Below are 17,735 nucleotides of genomic sequence, written 5' to 3'. Positions count from 1 at the left end.
CTCCCTCATTGAGTTTCTCTGAGGATTAAGAAAATATAAAGCATTTAGCGATGTGTTGGACACCCTTGATAACATGATTATAAAATACTGCTGTCAAGATGAAATTTTTTTTAAATATTTAATTTAGCAAGTATACTTGGGCAAAAACTTTGCTGAGATTTATAAAATTTTACACGTATTAACAAGTTGAATCCTCTCAACTCCTGAAATAGCTACAATTATAATGACAATTTTCCAGATAATGAGACGGAGACTTAGACATTTGCTCAAAGGACACAATAAGGAAGCATAACAGCATGGTGTTGGGATAACTAGACAGCTACATGGCAAAGAATGAAACTGGATCACTTTCTTACACCAGACATAAAAATAAACTCACAAAATAAATGTGAGATCCGAAACCATAAAAGAAAAGGCAGTAATCTCTTTGACAGTTTTCAGCAACATTTTTCTAGATGTCTCCTCAGGCAAGGGGAAAAAAGGCAAAAATAAACCATTGGGACTACACCAAAATAAAAAGCTTTTGCACAGCAAAGGAGACTATCAACAAAAGAAAAAACAACCCACTGAATGGGAAAAGATATTCACAAATAATATATCCAATAAGGGGTTAATACCCAAACTATATATTGAACTTATACAAAACCAAAAAAACAAAAAAACAAAAACTTAAAACATGAGCAGAGAACCTGAAGAGACATTTTTTCCAAAGAAGACATACAGATGGCCAACAGACACATGAAAAGATGCTCATCAGGAAACTAATTATCCAGAAACTACAGATCAAAACCACAATGAGATATCACCTCACACCTGGCAGAAGGGCTAGACTCAAAATGACAAAAAATAAGCAGCATTGGCAAGGATGTAGAGAAAAAGGATCTCTCATGCTGTTGGTAGAAATGCAGGTTCGTGCAACCACTGTGGAAAACAGTATGGAGGTTCCTTAAAGGGGTGCGTGGATGGCTCAGAAAGTTAAGCATCTGCTTCTTGATCTCAGCTCAGGTCATGATCTCATGGTTTGTGAGTTTGAGCCCCATATCAGGCTCTGTGCTGGTGGCACAGAGCTTGCTTGGGATCTCTCTCACGCACACACACTCAAAAATAAACTTTAAAAAATAAAATTTAAAAACAGAAATACCATATGATCCACTAATTCTACTAGTGGGTGGAAAATGAAAATGCTAATTCAAAAAATATATGCACCCCTATGTTTATTGCAGCATTATTTATAATAGCCAAGATATGAAAACAACCCAAGTGCCCATGGATGGACGAATGGATAAAGAAGATGCAGTATATACATGGGAGTATATACACTGTATATACATCATATGTATATATGTATATATATACATATACACACATACATACACACACACACACACACATATATATATATACACATACATACAATGGAATATTACCCATAAAGAGAATGGGATCTTGTCATGTGCAACAACATGGATGCAGCTGGAGGGTATTTATGCTAAGTGAAATAAGTCAGACAGAGAGAGATAAATACCATATGATCTTACTTATATGTGTAATTTAAAGAAATAAATAAAAAAACAGACTCTTAAACACAGAGAATAAACTGATGGTAAAGGGGATTAAGAGGTACAAACTTTGAGTTATAAAATAAATAAGTCATAGAGGTAAAAAGTACAACATTGGGAAAACAGCCAAAAATACTGTAATAATGTTGTATGGTGACAGAGGGTGACTACATTTATCATGATGAACAGAGTAATGTACAAAATTGTTGAATCAGTATGTTGTACACCTGAAACAAACATAACATTGTATGTTAATTACACTCCCAAAAAATTTTTTTGCGGGGGGGACGGAGATGGGCAGAGGCAGAGAGGGAGAGAGGGAGAGAGGGAGAGGGCGAAGGAGAGAGAGAGAAAGAGAAAATCTTAAGCAGACTCCATGCAGCCCAATATGGGACTCAATCCCAAGACCTTGGGTGAAATCAAGAGTCAGATGCTCAACTGACTGAGCCACCCAGACACCCCCTGAAAAAAAAATTTTTTTAATTGATTTAAGTAGTATCTATACCCAACATGAGGTTTGAACTGACAGCCAGCCAGACACCCTCAAAAAATTTTTTTGAAGAGAAAGTGTAGAACCCTGTCAGTCTGACTCCACAGCCCTTGCTTATAACCACCACAGTTTAACACTATTAGGAATAATGTTAGTGGACATGATCAAAGAGGAATAAGTTTATCCAACTTTCTATTTAGTGAATCAATGAAGCTTACATTTTTAAAAGCAAGTTTTTAAGCACATTTAAAAATTCTAATTGTAGGGGCGCCTGGGTGGCTCAGTCCATTAAGCTTCTGACTTCGGCTAGAGACATGATCTCACTACTCATGGGTTCTAGCCCTGTGTCGGGCTCTGTGCTGACAGCTTAGAGCCTGGAGCCTGCTTCTGATTCTGTGTCTCCCCCTCTGCCCCTCCCCCACTCACACTCTGTCTCTGTCTCTCTCTCACACAAAAATAAACACTTAAAAACATTTTTTTAATTCTAATCGTATTTTTTCATAAAAAGAATAAAAGCCACTCATAAAAAATTAGCAAAAGGAGCTAAAAAATTGCTCAAAAAATCGCTATCTTAACACAACCACTATGAATTCTGGTGACAGGTCACACAAAGTACTTACACTACTGTAAACAAACAACGCATACTTTTTTCCACCTACTTTTTGACTTTGCACTGAAGGTATGAAATATTCCTCCCAACACAGTTTTCAGAAATATTATTTTCATAACAACATGTAATTACATAATGTGTAATTTAAAGCATTAGTATAGCTTACTCAATCACTCTCTAATTTTGGACATTTGGGGTTTTTCTCCCAATATTTCTACTATTTAACAGACACTGTAACACATATATTTATGAATAAGACCTTTTTCCACAAGTAAGACTATGTCCTTGCATTGGGAATCCCATGAGTGGATCCATCCCGTGTTTGAACATTGCTGGAGGTCCCAACAAACTCCATTCTAAAAGGACTCAGTACATTGTCACAAGCAAGGTAGACAGGACATTAAAAGCACTGCAGATTATTTTGAAATTGATATTTTTGAAAAAGATATTGCCAATCTGATAAGTTATAGCCATATTTTAAGGTACATCCTTTAATACATCTGAAGTTGGATAACTCTCCGTGTATTTATTTACTAACTGAATTTTATCTTCTACTTTGCCCAGGACCATTATTACCTGACACACTGCAGGCACTCAATGTGTGTGGAATGAATTAATGTATTTATTGGGATTTTCCAATGTTTTTTGTTGTCTTGTGTGTTTTTCTAAGGGAAAAAGATAAAACCTTTGTAGTATTTGACACAAATATTTGCCTTAAGCCCTTTCATAAAAATTTGGAATGTGTACTCCATGTTTCCCCAATCAATTAGAGATGATACAGAACATAACTGATCTTTTTTATTTTTTTTTAAAGTTTATTATATATTTTTTTAGTAATCTCTATTCCCAAAATGGGGCTCAAACCCATGACCCCAAGATCAAGAGGCAAGAGGCATACACTCTTCTGAATGAGCCAGCCAAGTGCCCCTACTTTATCCTTTTTTAAAATTGACTCACCAATTTGACAGTAAATTTCATATATTAAAAAAATAAATAAATAAATAAATAAAAGGAAAAAAAATGAATAAACGTTAAAAAAATTTAAAAAATTAAAAAATAATAAAATAATAAAATAAAATTGACTCAAGAGAGGCCTCTGAGTGGCTCAGTCAGTAAAGCATGCAACTCTTGATCTTGGGGTCGGGAGTTCCAGTCCCATGTTGAGCACAGAGATTACTTCAAGAAAAAAAAGAAGTTAAAATTGACTCAGGATAATCACTTACTACACCAGGTGTTAAGATTCCATCTTTATTTGACACAGCATTCTTCTATAAAAAATTTTATTCCAGAAAAGGTAGGTTTCAATCAGTATTTTAAAATACTTAAGAGTTGAAGAACTTTTTAAAATACATCTTAATGATATTAGCTAATAAACAAGTAACAAAATAATTTCCCAGATCTTTTTTTTTTTTAATTTTTAATATATGAAATTTACTGTCAAATTGGTTTCCATACAACACCCAGTGCTCATCCCAAAAGGTGCCCTCCTCAATACCCATCACCCACCCTGCCCTCCCTCCCACCCCCCATCAACCCTCAGTTTGTTCTCAGTTTTTAACAGTCTCTTATGCTTTGGCTCTCCCAGATCTTTAAAGTCTCCAATAATTACAACGTTAGAATTCTGTGTGAGGTAAAATAAAGATAATAACTTTGATATGAGAACTGAATTCTATACTTATGAAAGAAAAAAGGCACTCAAATATTTTATTTTGAATCTTGATTTAAAATGTGGCTTGATAGGTAAGGGCCATGATTCTCTTAAGAGAACTGAGTTGGTTAAACGAAAGCTCTCCACCAATTTACAGTCCATGGGAAGCACACTAAGCTATTGCTTCCAGCAGCAGAATGACTCTTCGGTGCAGACTCTCATTCAACTTTCAGAGGCAAGACTAACAGCAACTCCAAGCATTTTCCGGATGGTTTGCTGGGTTTCTAACCAACTAACCACTGACACTTCCATCTTGTAGAGAGAATAGACCCACCCAGGCCCAGGTCAACAACTCAGTGAGGTTATATTTTCTCCCAGAATATGTTCAACCTATAGAGCCAGAAGATGTGACTTAGGTTGTATTGCTTCCTCAATATTTGTAGAAGATTTTCTTTCACACTTACATTTAGATAATTTATTTCCAGTGTGTATATTTATATTCTAATATATATAGTTCTAATACGTTTTATGTTTAATTCAGCATAAAATTCTAATACATTTTATATTGCAGCATATAGTAAAATAATCTCTTCTCAAAAACAAAACAAACAAAAAACGTAAACACCCATTTTGGCCAACCAGACCACATGACACCTAATCGTGACACAGCACCCACACTCAAGGTAACACAGTTGGCGCCTAAGACCCTCTGAACCAAGCATTTGGGGAGGAGTTTTCTTATTGGCAAGGATTCTCCTTCCCACGATGTTCTTGTTAGCACTACTTTCCTCGTCACCCTGCCAGGGTTTCTATCGGCAAGAATGTCTTGGCAGTTAACTCACACTTTCCACCCACCAAAGGAAACTAAAAGAACCAAAGGCAACAACCAGCAACTTCAGAATTTTAAGGTTGTCGTCTACCACAGGCCAGTAAATTGGTTACATTTCCATGTTAATAAATGTAAGAGAAAAGCCACACGAAGTCCATTCAAGCCACAAACCAGTTTTGGATACAAACACTATTCCTATAGCTATCTTAAGTTGAAGGGTTGACAACAAAACTCCCAGTTCTTGTGCATTTCTATAAAAATCTCATTTCACAAAAACTAGCTAGTAGTTTCTAGTTTGCGAAGAATTTTAGTATTTGTTTCTAGTGTCTTAGTAAATGCTATTATAAAAGTGAGAGAGAACAAGTTGTCCCCAAATAACTAAGGGATATGTTTCAAAGCTTTTGTAAATAGCATTTGTTCATTATTTTACATCTCTCATGGCCCTCTTGCCCACATTACCTCCTCTGATCTGTAGAGCAACGCTGGGAGGAAAACAGTAGGGAATTCCATATGGTTCACAGTCGAAAAGCCCAGTTCACACAGTTTAAGTGTCCAGGGCTAAACGAGTAGAAAATGAAATAACCAAAACTCAAAACCCAAGTTTTCTGTTTCTCTCATACCACACTGACTGTGTGTAACTGGGAGCTTAGAATTTGAAATCTATCTTTCCACAAAAATAATATTGTACATGGTGGTTTGGAGTCTAGACTAACCCACAAAGCCCTCTAACTCACAAAGACTGAACTATCCAAAAGTACTATACAGCTAAAAATGGACTTATGTGTGAGCCTGGGTGGCTTGGTCGGTTGAGCGCATGACCCTGGATTTGGCTCCAGTCATGATCCCAGGGTTGCCGGATGGAGCCCTGCTTCGGGTTCTATGCCGAGCATGAAGCCTGCTTGGGATTCTCTCTCTCCCCCTTTGCTCCTCTCCCCCTATTCACAAGTGCGCTCTTTCCCTCATTAAATAACTTTCTTTTTAATTTAAAAAAAAAAAAAAAAAAAAAGGACTCGGGAGCCTCAGTGGCTCAGTCAGTTAAGCCTCTAACTTCGGCTCAGGTCATGATCTCACAGTTCGCGAGTTTGAGCCCTGCATTGGGCTCTGTGCTGACAACTCAGAGCCTGGAGCCTGTTTCAGATTCTGTGTCTCCCTCTCTCTCTGCCCCTCTCCCACTCGTGCTCTCTCTCAAAAAATGAATAAACATTAAAAAATTAAAAAAAAAAAAAAAAAAAAAGGACTTGCGTGGACTGACCCAAGCCCCTAACTTACACGCATAACACTTCTTTAGTAATAAATATAACATATACTGCAGGGAAAAGATCCTATCTGTATAAACGATTAGCTAACCTTCCCAATGCCCATCCTCTGAAGAAGTGGCTAGTCCATTCAGAGCAGGAAAGGAGTGCAGAGCCACAAACACATCCCCTTCCTTCTTTCTGGTCCCAGTGGTCATTGTTTCTCCTCACCAGTGGAGATCTAAGAATACAGCAGCTTCAGAAATAGTATTTGCTCTCTGGGATTCTGGCAGTATCTCTCTGTCAGTCCCAGGTAAAAGCTGTTTGTTCAAACAGATAAGCTCCGTGTCAGTTATGTAAAGTCATAAGTACCTAGAGCTGGAAGGGTAAACAAGTCCCCGTCTTGTTCCAGCCTAACTGATGAGCACTCCAGTGGGAATGATTCGAATTGGAACAGGGCTGAGGGGCAAGAAGGGTGGATGGGAGATGCCCATCACAGGCATGTAGGCATGGCTACTCAGGAAAATTTTGCTTTATTTTACCTCCAAGTTAGAGAAAGTAATGAAATCAGAAAGAAGGGATTGCATTTTTTAGATAACACTCAAGGCATTCGCTCAAAAAATGGAAAATTAAAAGGAAAACATGATTAAATCCTTGCTATTCTTGCCCCTTGTTTCCAAAGGATACCTTCTTCCATCTAACAGGTATAGTACTTCTTCAAATGAAGGCTCCTTGAACAGCTGTAAAACCCCTAAAAGCGGCTCTTCTCTACAGGCTAGCTGTAAAGGATAAGACAGGAAACCGTGCCCTGCCTGAGGAAACACCTCTTTGTCCTTCCTTTTCCCCTTCGATTATGGAATGGAGAAAAAATTACCAGAGATTTAATACATTTTAAGTATCCCTCTCTCCTTCTATCATCCCAAAACATAAATCAGCCTTGCTGGGTAGGAAGACAGTGAGATAGAGAGCAGTGTGGTTTCTGAGCCTGGATGACCACCAGAATCGCGTGGGATGTTTAAAAACAAAAAAGATCCCCTGGCCTAACACAAAGGTGGAAAAGAGGAATCTGTACTTTTCCATCACTCCACAGAAAATCCAGATGATCAGCTAAATCCAAGGACAGTTAATATAAAGGAAAGAACCCTGGATGGTTCATACTTATCCACCAGGCCTGTACTCTTGTCAAACCTCCAGGATGCTTCCCAGGACACCTACTAACCCCACATCCAGGTCAGATGCCTCTCTTGACACACCCTCGCCCCATACACCCCCAAAGCATCCTGCACAACATTCGTCTCAAGAGATTGTAACTGTTCACCAAAGAAATGACTAACAAATCAGAAATCACAGATTTTGGAAGTAGTTATTTTCAACTGTGTGAATTTAGCTAATTAACTTCTCTGAGTATCATTTTTTTCTTAGAAATGAAGAGATTAAACTAATTCTCTTAATGTTTACTTATTTTGAGAGAGAGAGAGAGAGAACACGCAGGGGTAGGGGGAGAGGGAGACAGAAAATCTTAAACAAGCTCCATGCTGTCAGCACAGAGTCTGACACACAGGGCTCGAACTCATGAACCCCAAGATCATGACCTGAGTAGAAACTAAGAGTCAGACGCTTAACCGACTGAGCCACCCAAGCGCACTCTAATTGTTCTTCCAAACTACCACCTCGATTTGTTGTTCAAATTGCAAACTAAACACTGAGAGTAAGTAAGGACCCCAAGAAGACAGAGTCCACACCCATGGAGGCAGGAGTGGGCCCAGCCCCTTCTACCACCTGGACAGATGTTCCTTGCAAGGTGGCAAGGAACCCCACAACGGGGGAGAGCCAACTAATTTCTTATGGATACTCTAGTTATAGAACCTCGTCAAGATAAAACCGTATCAAATGATAGCCAGGCTCTACAGAAGACAGCAAAGTAAGGGGCACAGAGTATACAGTCAATAAACATTTGTAGACTATATTGGTGCTTTCAGTTGTTTTCTATTCGCAAGTAACCTGAATGGTAGGCAAATCTGCCTCGTTTTCAGTACTTACTTGCACACTCATCTTGAATATCTACGGTGGCAAATGGCATGTCTATCAGAGAATCCATAGCACTAGCTTCAAACTCTTCTTCTTCAAATGCTTCCGTTTCTTTTGACACGTTTTCACACTCACTAGACTCCATTCCTCCTGTAACATACCAAAAAGAAAAATGTATTATTTAACTTATTTTTGAACATTGTATCCTACACTAAAACAAGTCACCTGAATTCAATATAAATTAACATCTCTTGAGAAATGACACAACTTGTCTTCAAACATACTGTAAACCTAAGTATTATTTATATCCTATTCTACATTTTTACAATGCACTTTTATGTCAAACAGCATTAATAATTTTCTGAAGCACAGTATTCAACTCAGGGTTAGACGGAGACAGTTAATCAACAATCCTCAAGATCTTTTGTAGCTATCTTTTCTTCATTCTAAAATTGCATTTTTGGGGCACCTGGGTGGCTCAGTCGGTTGAGCGTCCGACTTCAGCTCAGGTCACGATCTCACGGTTCGTGAGTTCGAGCCCCGCGTCAGGCTCTGGGCTGATGGCTCAGAGCCTGGAGCCTGCTTCCGATTCTGTGTCTCCCTCTCTCTCTGCCCCTCCCCCATTCATGCTCTGTCTCTCTCTGTCTCAAAAATAAATAAACATTTAAAAAAAAATTAAAAAAATAAAAATAAAAAAATTGCATTTTTTTCCGCACACTTTTGAAAACAAACAAATAACGTTTTGTCAGTCTCCTTCGTGTTTATTTTTAACAATATGATTTATGTGTACTCATTTGTACAAGTTCTAACCTTTATTTTTTTTCCAATAAAGACTTTTAAATTTTTTCTCTCCATTATTATACTCATATTGGAAATTCAGTTTAAAAGGCAAGGCTCTAAATATGCTTCCTAGAAATTCAATGATTAAAAAGCAAAAGATCTTATAGCTTCCTTCACAGGCCTCCCAAGGACATTTGCTAGTATTAAAGCCACATTTCACATTTGGTCTTTGTTTTGTTTTCTTGTTATGGATGGAATAGTCTATGTCTCGGGTGGAGGTAAAGGGAAAGAGGGTGTCTGTTCAAGCTGATAAAGTTAACTGCAAAATGTATCAGTAGGTGGTAGTTCCAGTACCATTATTTTGCAACACTTTTATTGAAAGAACATAAGTGTGGTTTGAAGTAGTACTGAACAAAATCTTGGGATAATTGTATTTACTAAAGACTAATTTACCATGAAAGGTATTAATGAAGTTATTTATTTCATTTTGTTGTAATCCTCTATTTTCAAATATAATACCTAAAAAACACACTCCATTAAAAATATGGCTTATAATATGGGGCACCTCTGTGGCTCAGTCGGTTGAGCATTCGACTTCAGCTCAGGTCATGATCTCAACGGTTCATGAGTTCAAGCCCCGCATCAAGCTCCGTGCTGACGGCTCAGAGCCTAGAGCCTGCTTTGGATTCTGTGTCTTCCTCTCTCTCTGCCCCTGCCCTGCTTGCACTCTCTCTCTCTCTCTCTCAAAAATAAATAAACATTAAAAAAATAATAATTTAAAAAAGAGGGAGGAAAGAAGGAAAGAATAAAAGAATATGGCTTACAGTATACAACATAACTATCACTGAAGGTCATAGTTAACATATATATCCAAAAAATCTAAATTTTTATTGCAATCTGAGTGGTCTCTATTGTTCTCACATACACACCACACATGCACGTGCACGCACACACTCATCTATTTTCTAGATATAAGCAAAAAAAAAACACAAAAAGATTTTTATATAAATTAGTCGTGTTAAATACCAAAACAAACAAAAGCATCAGTACATTCTTAATAATGATGCTATTTATCAAGTACGAGTGCCTGGCACTCAAGTGTTCAACAAATATTATTTTAGCATGAGTCTAATCATGCTTACAACTATTTGAAATATGTGAGAACAAGTAAAGGTTCCCTCTCTATTTTTTGCTTGCATTGAAAAATACAAATGCAGTTTATACCGAAACAAAAATTTTAATAATAGATCGACACACATCTAGTACCTTTGGGCACTTGCAGCTACATGTAAAGAATCATTACTGACCCGCTTACACTTGAAAAGGTAGCAGCAAAGAGTATTTGGGCAGTTAAATATGCACAAAGCTGAATGAAAATCAGAACAAAATGAAACAAACCCAACTTTCGTTTTTCTCTATTGTATCCTTAGCCTAAGAACCCGTTACTAAGCTCTGAAGAACTAATGTACCCCATGGTCACTGTAATTAAATAATGTAGAATATACTTGAAATTTGCTGAGAGACCTTAAGCATTCTCATCCAAAAGAAGTATGTGAGGGGATGGATGTGTCAATTAACTTGACTGTCGTAATCCTCTCACAATACATTATAGAAAATCATCACGCTGTACACTTTAAATATATACAATTTTATTTGTCAATTACATCTCAATGAAGCTGGGAGGAAAAAAATAACTCAGTGACATGAAATTGGCCATTAGCACTGACATTTCAATTGTAGCTCTAAAGTCCATGTGCCACTTGGAAATAGACTGGATTCTTGACAATACATGGAATGGCATAAGAGGCTGACTTCTGGGCTCTAATCATACACTTTGAAGGCAAAAGGAAAACTTGAAAAGCATGATGAATTAAATTTTGTCATTTTTTAAATGAAAATAGTTCTTGAAATACTTTAGTTTCTCTCGAGCTCAATTAACCAATAGAGGACAGGGTGATGTGGATCCCTCTAGCTACACCAAAAGGAGACTCGGGAAAGGACAATGGTGATAACAGAGGCATTTAGGTAAAGAGGCGAGGCCAGCTGGCTGCTGTAACAGAAAGGGCCTGCAGGGCTCCTGGGGGGCTCAGGTCATGATCTCGCGATTCCTGAGTTCAAGCCCCGAGTTGGGCTCTGTGCTGACAGCTCAGGGCCTGGAGCCTGCTCCGGATTCTGTGTCTCCCTCTCTCTCTGCCCCTCCCCTGCTCGCTCTCTCTCTCTCTCTCTCTCTCTCTCTCTCAAAAATAAACACTAAAACAAATTAAAAGAAAAGAAAGAAAGGGCTTGGTACCAGAAATCAGAAGGCTGGCATTCCAGGGTCGTGTTGCTCCCACTCACTAGCCATGTGATCCCAGGCAACTCATACCAACTCTCCAGGCCCGACTATTTATCTCATCTCCTAGATGACATCGTTGTCCTAGTTGAAAAATTCTAAATCCTGGCTGCATTTAGAATCACCTGGAGCTTTTTAAAATTACCAATGTCTCGGTCCCACTCCAGGACAATCAAATCAGAATCTCTGGAGATCAGGACAGCTGCTGGTATTTTCCTAAAGCCTCACAGGGTGATTCTAATATGCAATCGAAGTTTTAAAATCACTGCTCCAAAAGATCCCCTTTCAACTTCTTCCATACCTTGATTCTACACCACACCAGATTATGTTAACAGTTGAGAATAATCAACTTAAAAGTGAAAACTTAGGGGTGCCTGGGTGGATCAGTCGGTTAAGAGTCCTACTTCAGCTCAGGTCATGATCTGGTGGGGAGTTCGAGCCCTGCGTTGGACTCTGTATTAACAGCTCAGAGCCTGGAGCCTGCTTTAGATTCGGTCTCCCTCTGTCTCTGCCCCTCCCCCACCCATTCATTTTTTTCTCTCTCTCGCTCAAAACTAAATAAACATTAAAAAAAAAAAAAGTAAAAACTCAGATCAGATGTTTACTGTTAGGGAAAACTTTCTTATCCCCAGCTCAGGGCTGAGTTAGGGAATCCCATTCCCTTCCCAGTACCTAGTGCTTCCTCCAGTCATAGGACAAATACACAATGTGGTAGGTGTCCATTAGTCTGTCTTCTCCTTTAGACACTAAGCTAAAGTAATCACATATAATTTACCACTGAAACTGGGACACTTTTGAAAGTGAAAGAGGACACTTTTCATAATTACACCCCTACCAATAAGTATGGTCCCCATATAAGTCCCTTAAGTACCACACCTTCTCACTTGATTCCTCAATGCCTAGTACAATGTACAGCTCACAACTGGTGACCAGTACATTTGTACTGAATGACTGGATACAGAGAAGCACACACTTGAGAGTAGTTAATAAATCACTCAGTTATACTGCAGTATGGCTACTCAATGCCCAAGAAAAAATCATTTATGGTGCTGAAACAGCAGCTTCAGCACGTCACAGATTCTCCTTTTCACAGGACAATGAAGGAAAGGTACTGCTATCCCAAACTATAAAAGGTAAAGCATATGACTTGCTCACTATCGTTCTCCATCTTGTTAAATAAGGCATATATAAACCTTTGAATGCAATGCTATATCAAATCAACAGTCCAGAACTTGAAATACAGACTTTGTTCCATTAAACTACAGAACAAAAGAAACCATGTTTGTAGATATGAACTATTAAATAATAGCATTTAAACCATAAACTGGTTGTTTCGAGTACTTAAAACTTGGTGCAACTATAGTTAAAATTATCTTTTGCACAAATCCAAATAAGAATGATGCTAAGTGCATTCGTAACAAAAATGAGATGAAACCGGGAAACTACTCCTACTAAAAACAACAGCTAACACTTGAGCATGTAGTAACGTTAGGCTAAGCTGAAAGCACTTATAGATAATGACTCCTTTAATCCACACAACCATGGTATCGGGGAGGTACTATTAACTTACTGATTTTACAGACTAGCCAGTGAAGTAACTTGCCCAAGGTTACAGTTTAAACATACATAGTTTATGGAGCTGTAAACTGAGGGAATCCTTTCAAAAAACACTCTGGCAATAGATCAGGAGCTGTAAAAATGTTCTTCTCGCTAACATATCTGTGTCTATCACATATATTGACAAAGACTCACCACAGCTTTGTTTAAAGAAAAAGTGGAACAACTTTTCAGAGAATAAAGCATACTCACTCTAATGACAACCAAGAATAATGGTTATGAAGACTAGCACAACCAAAGAAGTTTGTTACTAATACTGACTTTTTAAAGCAAATACAATATTGTATGTTCTATACAGACAAAGACTAAAGGAAATATAAATCATTTCTAAATGATGACATAGCCATACTCAATATATTTATATTTCCCCCCCTCTGCTAGTCAAACATTTTAAATAAAAAATTACTCTCATAAAAATGTAAGGCGTACATGCAAAACTATATATAAGTATACACTAATATTCGAATATATGTGCACTTCAGCAAGTGACTTTATTAAAGACAGGCCAACAGAGGGGAAAAAGGATAGCCAGTTTTGCCCTTTGCCACAAAAAAGGCAAGTTTCCTACTTGGATAATAAAATGTGATTTCATTAGATAAGATTCTTCTACTCAGTCTGCTAGTTACATTCCCCAAGACCCAATGGAAAGGGTCACTGCCATCCATGCCAGTCCCGGTGTGGCTACTAAAAATAGTAGCATCCTACATCTAGATAAGGGTTGAGCTGTGTGATAATCAACAAGTCAGCTTAGCTTTCCTCTTCATAAAAAGAGACCAAAAATACAATCCATTACCAGAAAGAAATGAAGAAAATAAGTTAATACTGTGTGAAAAGGAACGTTACTTGGTAAACTCCAAGATCATCTTAAACTTCGCTAGTTTGAGGGAAAGGCCCAGATGCGCCATCAGTATCCAGAACTGCAAGGACACGCACTAAGCAGGGCGCCCGGGGTGTGGGTCTCCTTTCTCCCGGACGATTCCCCACCCACTCGCCCCGCCCTCCGCACCAACCCACAAGGTCTTCTCCATAACATCTGTACACAAATTTCTATTGGTTACTGGCTGTCATGTAACACATTTTAACATTTTAAGGGTCTTTATATCTTTTTATGCGTTTACACTACAAATATCCCGCCGGGGAGCGTCTTTTCTCTGATTGGCTTTTGGTCCCTTTCGCCCCAAGTCCAACCCTTCGCTCGCTCTACCCACAAAGTTCAGTTCACAAGAAATGCGGACTTCAACTGGAAATGAATTCTGGGCCCCACTACAGATTTGGCGCCAGTTTAAAAGAGGTCCTTTCCACACCTAGAATAAAATTCTACGTGAAACAGCGGGATAGCTCGGGTCTTTAATGTCTGCGATAAACAAGGAAAACCGCGATTTTGTGGGTTTCGTTGACCACACAAACACCGTCGGGGGGCGGAGGGGATGACTTGAAATTTGAACTGAAGGTCACAAGATCAGAAAGGGGGAAACAAAAGTGAAACTTGGGGCAGGTTCACACCCCTCGCCTCCCGCCACACCAACAGCGCCTGCACTGGAACGCTGGGTTCCAAGCAGCAGCCAGCACACCCGGTTGCGCGGGGGGCCTCGGCGCGACCCCCGAGTCCCACTGGCACCGACAAGGGACCCCGAGCGCGGCGGGCGTGAGGTCGCGCTCCCCGCGCTGGTGGCGCCGGCGGGGCGGCGAGGCCCGGCCCTCCCCGAGGCCGGGCAATGAACGGGGCCCACGCCCCCGGCCGCCCACCCGGCCCGCTCGGCAGCCCGGGCTCACCGGCTCCGGGGCGCTCCATGGCGGCGGCGCGTCGGGGCGGCGCGTCCGGGCAGGCGGCGGCGGCGGCCCGGCGCTGCGGCCCGGGGCCGAGCGCGAGGCGGAGGCGGAGGCCGGGGCGGAGCCGGGGACTCGCGGGCGGCACGGGGGGGCGGGACTGGAGGAGGCGACGGCGGGGGGCGACGGGGGCTCGGGCCGCGGCGACCAGGCCGGCGGAGACGCCGAGCCCCCAGAGCCGCAGCGCCCGCGGGAGCCGCATGGTCAGGCCCGGCGCCCGGCAGCGGCGGAAGGGGCCGGGCGATTCGCCCGGTGGTACCCGGATTGGGGCGAGCGACGCCGGCCCCGCTCGGGGAGGGCGGAGAGGCCGCCGCGACCGGCGCCCGCGGAGATCTGGGGGCGCCTCTGTGCCTCGCGGCGCTGCGTGCCCGTCTGCGCTCCCGAGCCGGCGGCCTCTTGCGGCCTTTGGCAGCCCTCGGTTATTTCCCGTGGCGCGGCCTTTCCCGCCCCAAGCTTTGGGATTAGGGTGAGCTTGGGACCTGCCTCCAAGCATTCCGTGGCCCGTGGCCGCCTGAGGATCCATGTGTTTAGTTTTGCAAAGAGCTTTCAAAAACAGTTCTGATTACAAAATATTTGCAAAGAACGAGATGTACAAGAACGAGACCATGTCCATCTGTATAATTAGATGTGTTATTGACTTTGCTTGAAAAAACAAAAAAGTCAAATTGTGGCAACGTCTCTAATTTTTAACAATGGCTTTATGCCTAGAAATGGAAACCGGCTAACTGATTTTTGTAGATTAAAGCATTGGTAAAATGGGAGGAAAAAGCAATTTACTTAGTTGGGGGAGGGGAGGCCTTTTGACCTTGGAGCAGAATTCTACTGGACTTTTAAGTGCAAAGAAATCTGCATTTAAGAAAAATTAGACGCACCCCCTAAATTAATGTAGCCTGTTTTGCGGATACCACTTGACTTATCTTAAATGCGTCCTAGAATGGGAATGGAAGCAAAGAAGACCTTGGTACAACCACAATAGTTGACATAAAGATCATACACAGAAAGTAATAAAGCTCGTTACTCTCATTCTAAAATTATTCTAGCAAGTTGAGTATTTGATTTGCAGACTCATAACAATCATGGGCTGATTAGAGAGGCCTGACGGATTCCCCTGTCCTGAGGTTGTGCAGGTGAATAAGACATCTTTTTTTAAGGAGCTCATCACCTAATAACAGAGAAAGAAACACGAGTATCTGCAATAAGTTATACACTAAAAGCTGCAAAAACAAACAAAAAACAATCCACACTGCTATTGAAGGGGATAAGAATATGCCACCCCAAAATATGTCACTCTGACATTAAGATTTGGGACTGGGGGCAATTGAGAAACTGCAATGAAAGAACTCTGCCTTCCCCCTTTCTATGAAAAGCAGGGTAAGTGTCACTTTGTGAAGATGACATACATTTCCATTTGTAAAGATTTTCCCCTTTTCAGGAAGAGGGGGGAGTCATACCAGGAGAGAAGAGTAATTCTTACCTGCATAAGGAACCGTACTAAATAACCCTTATTTACCAAACATTTCCTGGTCACCACCTGAAGGCAGAGACAAAGTCTATATTTACAAGTGCATAGAGGTTATTCAATGTATTGTTGAATGAAACTTTTATAAGCATCAGATCTGCTTAAGCAGTCAGATTTGTGAAAAAAAGAAAGCAACACACCCAAATAAGTTTCATAAAAAAGAAACAGTGTCATAAGTAATAATGTTCTTTTTTATTTAAAAAAAAAATTGTTTAATATTTATTTATTTTCGGGAGACAGAGTGCAAGCAAAGGAGGGGCAGAGAGAGAGGGAGACACAGAATCCAAAGCAGGCTCCAGGCTCCAAACTGTCAGCACAGAGCCTGACACGGGGCTCAAACCCACAAAGCGTGGGATCATGACCTGGGCTGAAGTCAGACGCTTAACCGACTGAGACACCCAGGCACCCCCCTAAGTAATAATGTTCTAAAGCTTCGCCAACCTGAGGCTAAAAAAATAGCTGACATTAACATTAAGATCTGACTGTTAATTGCTGCCCCTGCAGAACTCTAGCCCCTGATGAAATACCTCCAAAATACCTTTGGGGTTCTAAATGGTGTCTGACATCGCTAATGAATCTTCCAGGCTGCCATCCTTCCCCAGCCTTTGCCTCACTGAGCCCTTCTGGTTCAGTCTCCTTTCCAGGAAGCCTTCTATCCTCACCAGACATTTGCTGATTGGTGGTTCACCTGGCCACATGGTAACAGTCCTCATGGTTACAATCTCTTGCAAATGAGAAGACTGATTCTTCCCCCCATGCATTACATTCTGCTTGGTGATGTTGAGAGAGACGGCCAGAGACAACAGATCCAAAATGGAGTCACTTATGCTAAGTCTCACGTCAGTAAACCAGGTCTTGATAGATACCTCACCTAATTACAGTTTCAACTTTTCCCAGCAACGTAATCTTAAACAAGTAAATCTGGAAATTCCTGGTCAGCTATAGTGAGATAATCTACCTGTTGCCCCTTTCCAGCCCCCAAAGAAAGATAACAGTCTGCCCTTTCCTTTTCCCTGCCCCCTTTTGCCTATAAAAGTTTCACATTTTGTTCAGGTCTTCGGAGCTCCTTTTTATTTGTTAGATGGTATGCTGCCCCTATTCATGAATCATTGAATAAAGTAAATTTGATCTTTACATTTATTCGGTTGTTAACAGCGGATAGGGGGACACACAAGATTGCTTGGACCTCTGAGAGTTAGAGAATTCATTGAGATAGCATGTTCCTTTTGTGAAAAACAAGATAGGAGGCCCCAAACAGAGC

General features: G+C 40.6%; 1 protein-coding gene across 6 annotated transcripts in view; it reads right to left on the bottom strand.

Annotated features, from left to right (window-relative positions):
* AKAP7 (A-kinase anchoring protein 7) overlaps positions 1–14,947 on the bottom strand; it is a 158,977-nt gene extending 144,030 nt beyond the window's left edge. For all 6 annotated transcript variants that reach the window (XM_042939832.1, XM_042939835.1, XM_042939833.1 and 3 more), the window contains exons 1-2: positions 14,902–14,947; positions 8,412–8,549 (exon numbers count right to left, since the gene is read on the bottom strand). In XM_042939832.1, coding sequence (XP_042795766.1) covers positions 8,412–8,549; positions 14,902–14,920 — 157 coding nt within the window. In that variant the 5' untranslated portion in view covers positions 14,921–14,947. The remainder of the gene's footprint in view (positions 1–8,411; positions 8,550–14,901) is intronic.
* Between the last annotated feature and the right edge of the window lie 2,788 nt (positions 14,948–17,735).

The sequence above is a fragment of the Panthera leo genome, chromosome B2, assembly GCF_018350215.1.
Source record: "Panthera leo isolate Ple1 chromosome B2, P.leo_Ple1_pat1.1, whole genome shotgun sequence".
Taxonomy (NCBI): Eukaryota; Metazoa; Chordata; class Mammalia; order Carnivora; family Felidae; genus Panthera; species Panthera leo.
This window is presented reverse-complemented; position numbering and strand designations above follow the sequence as displayed.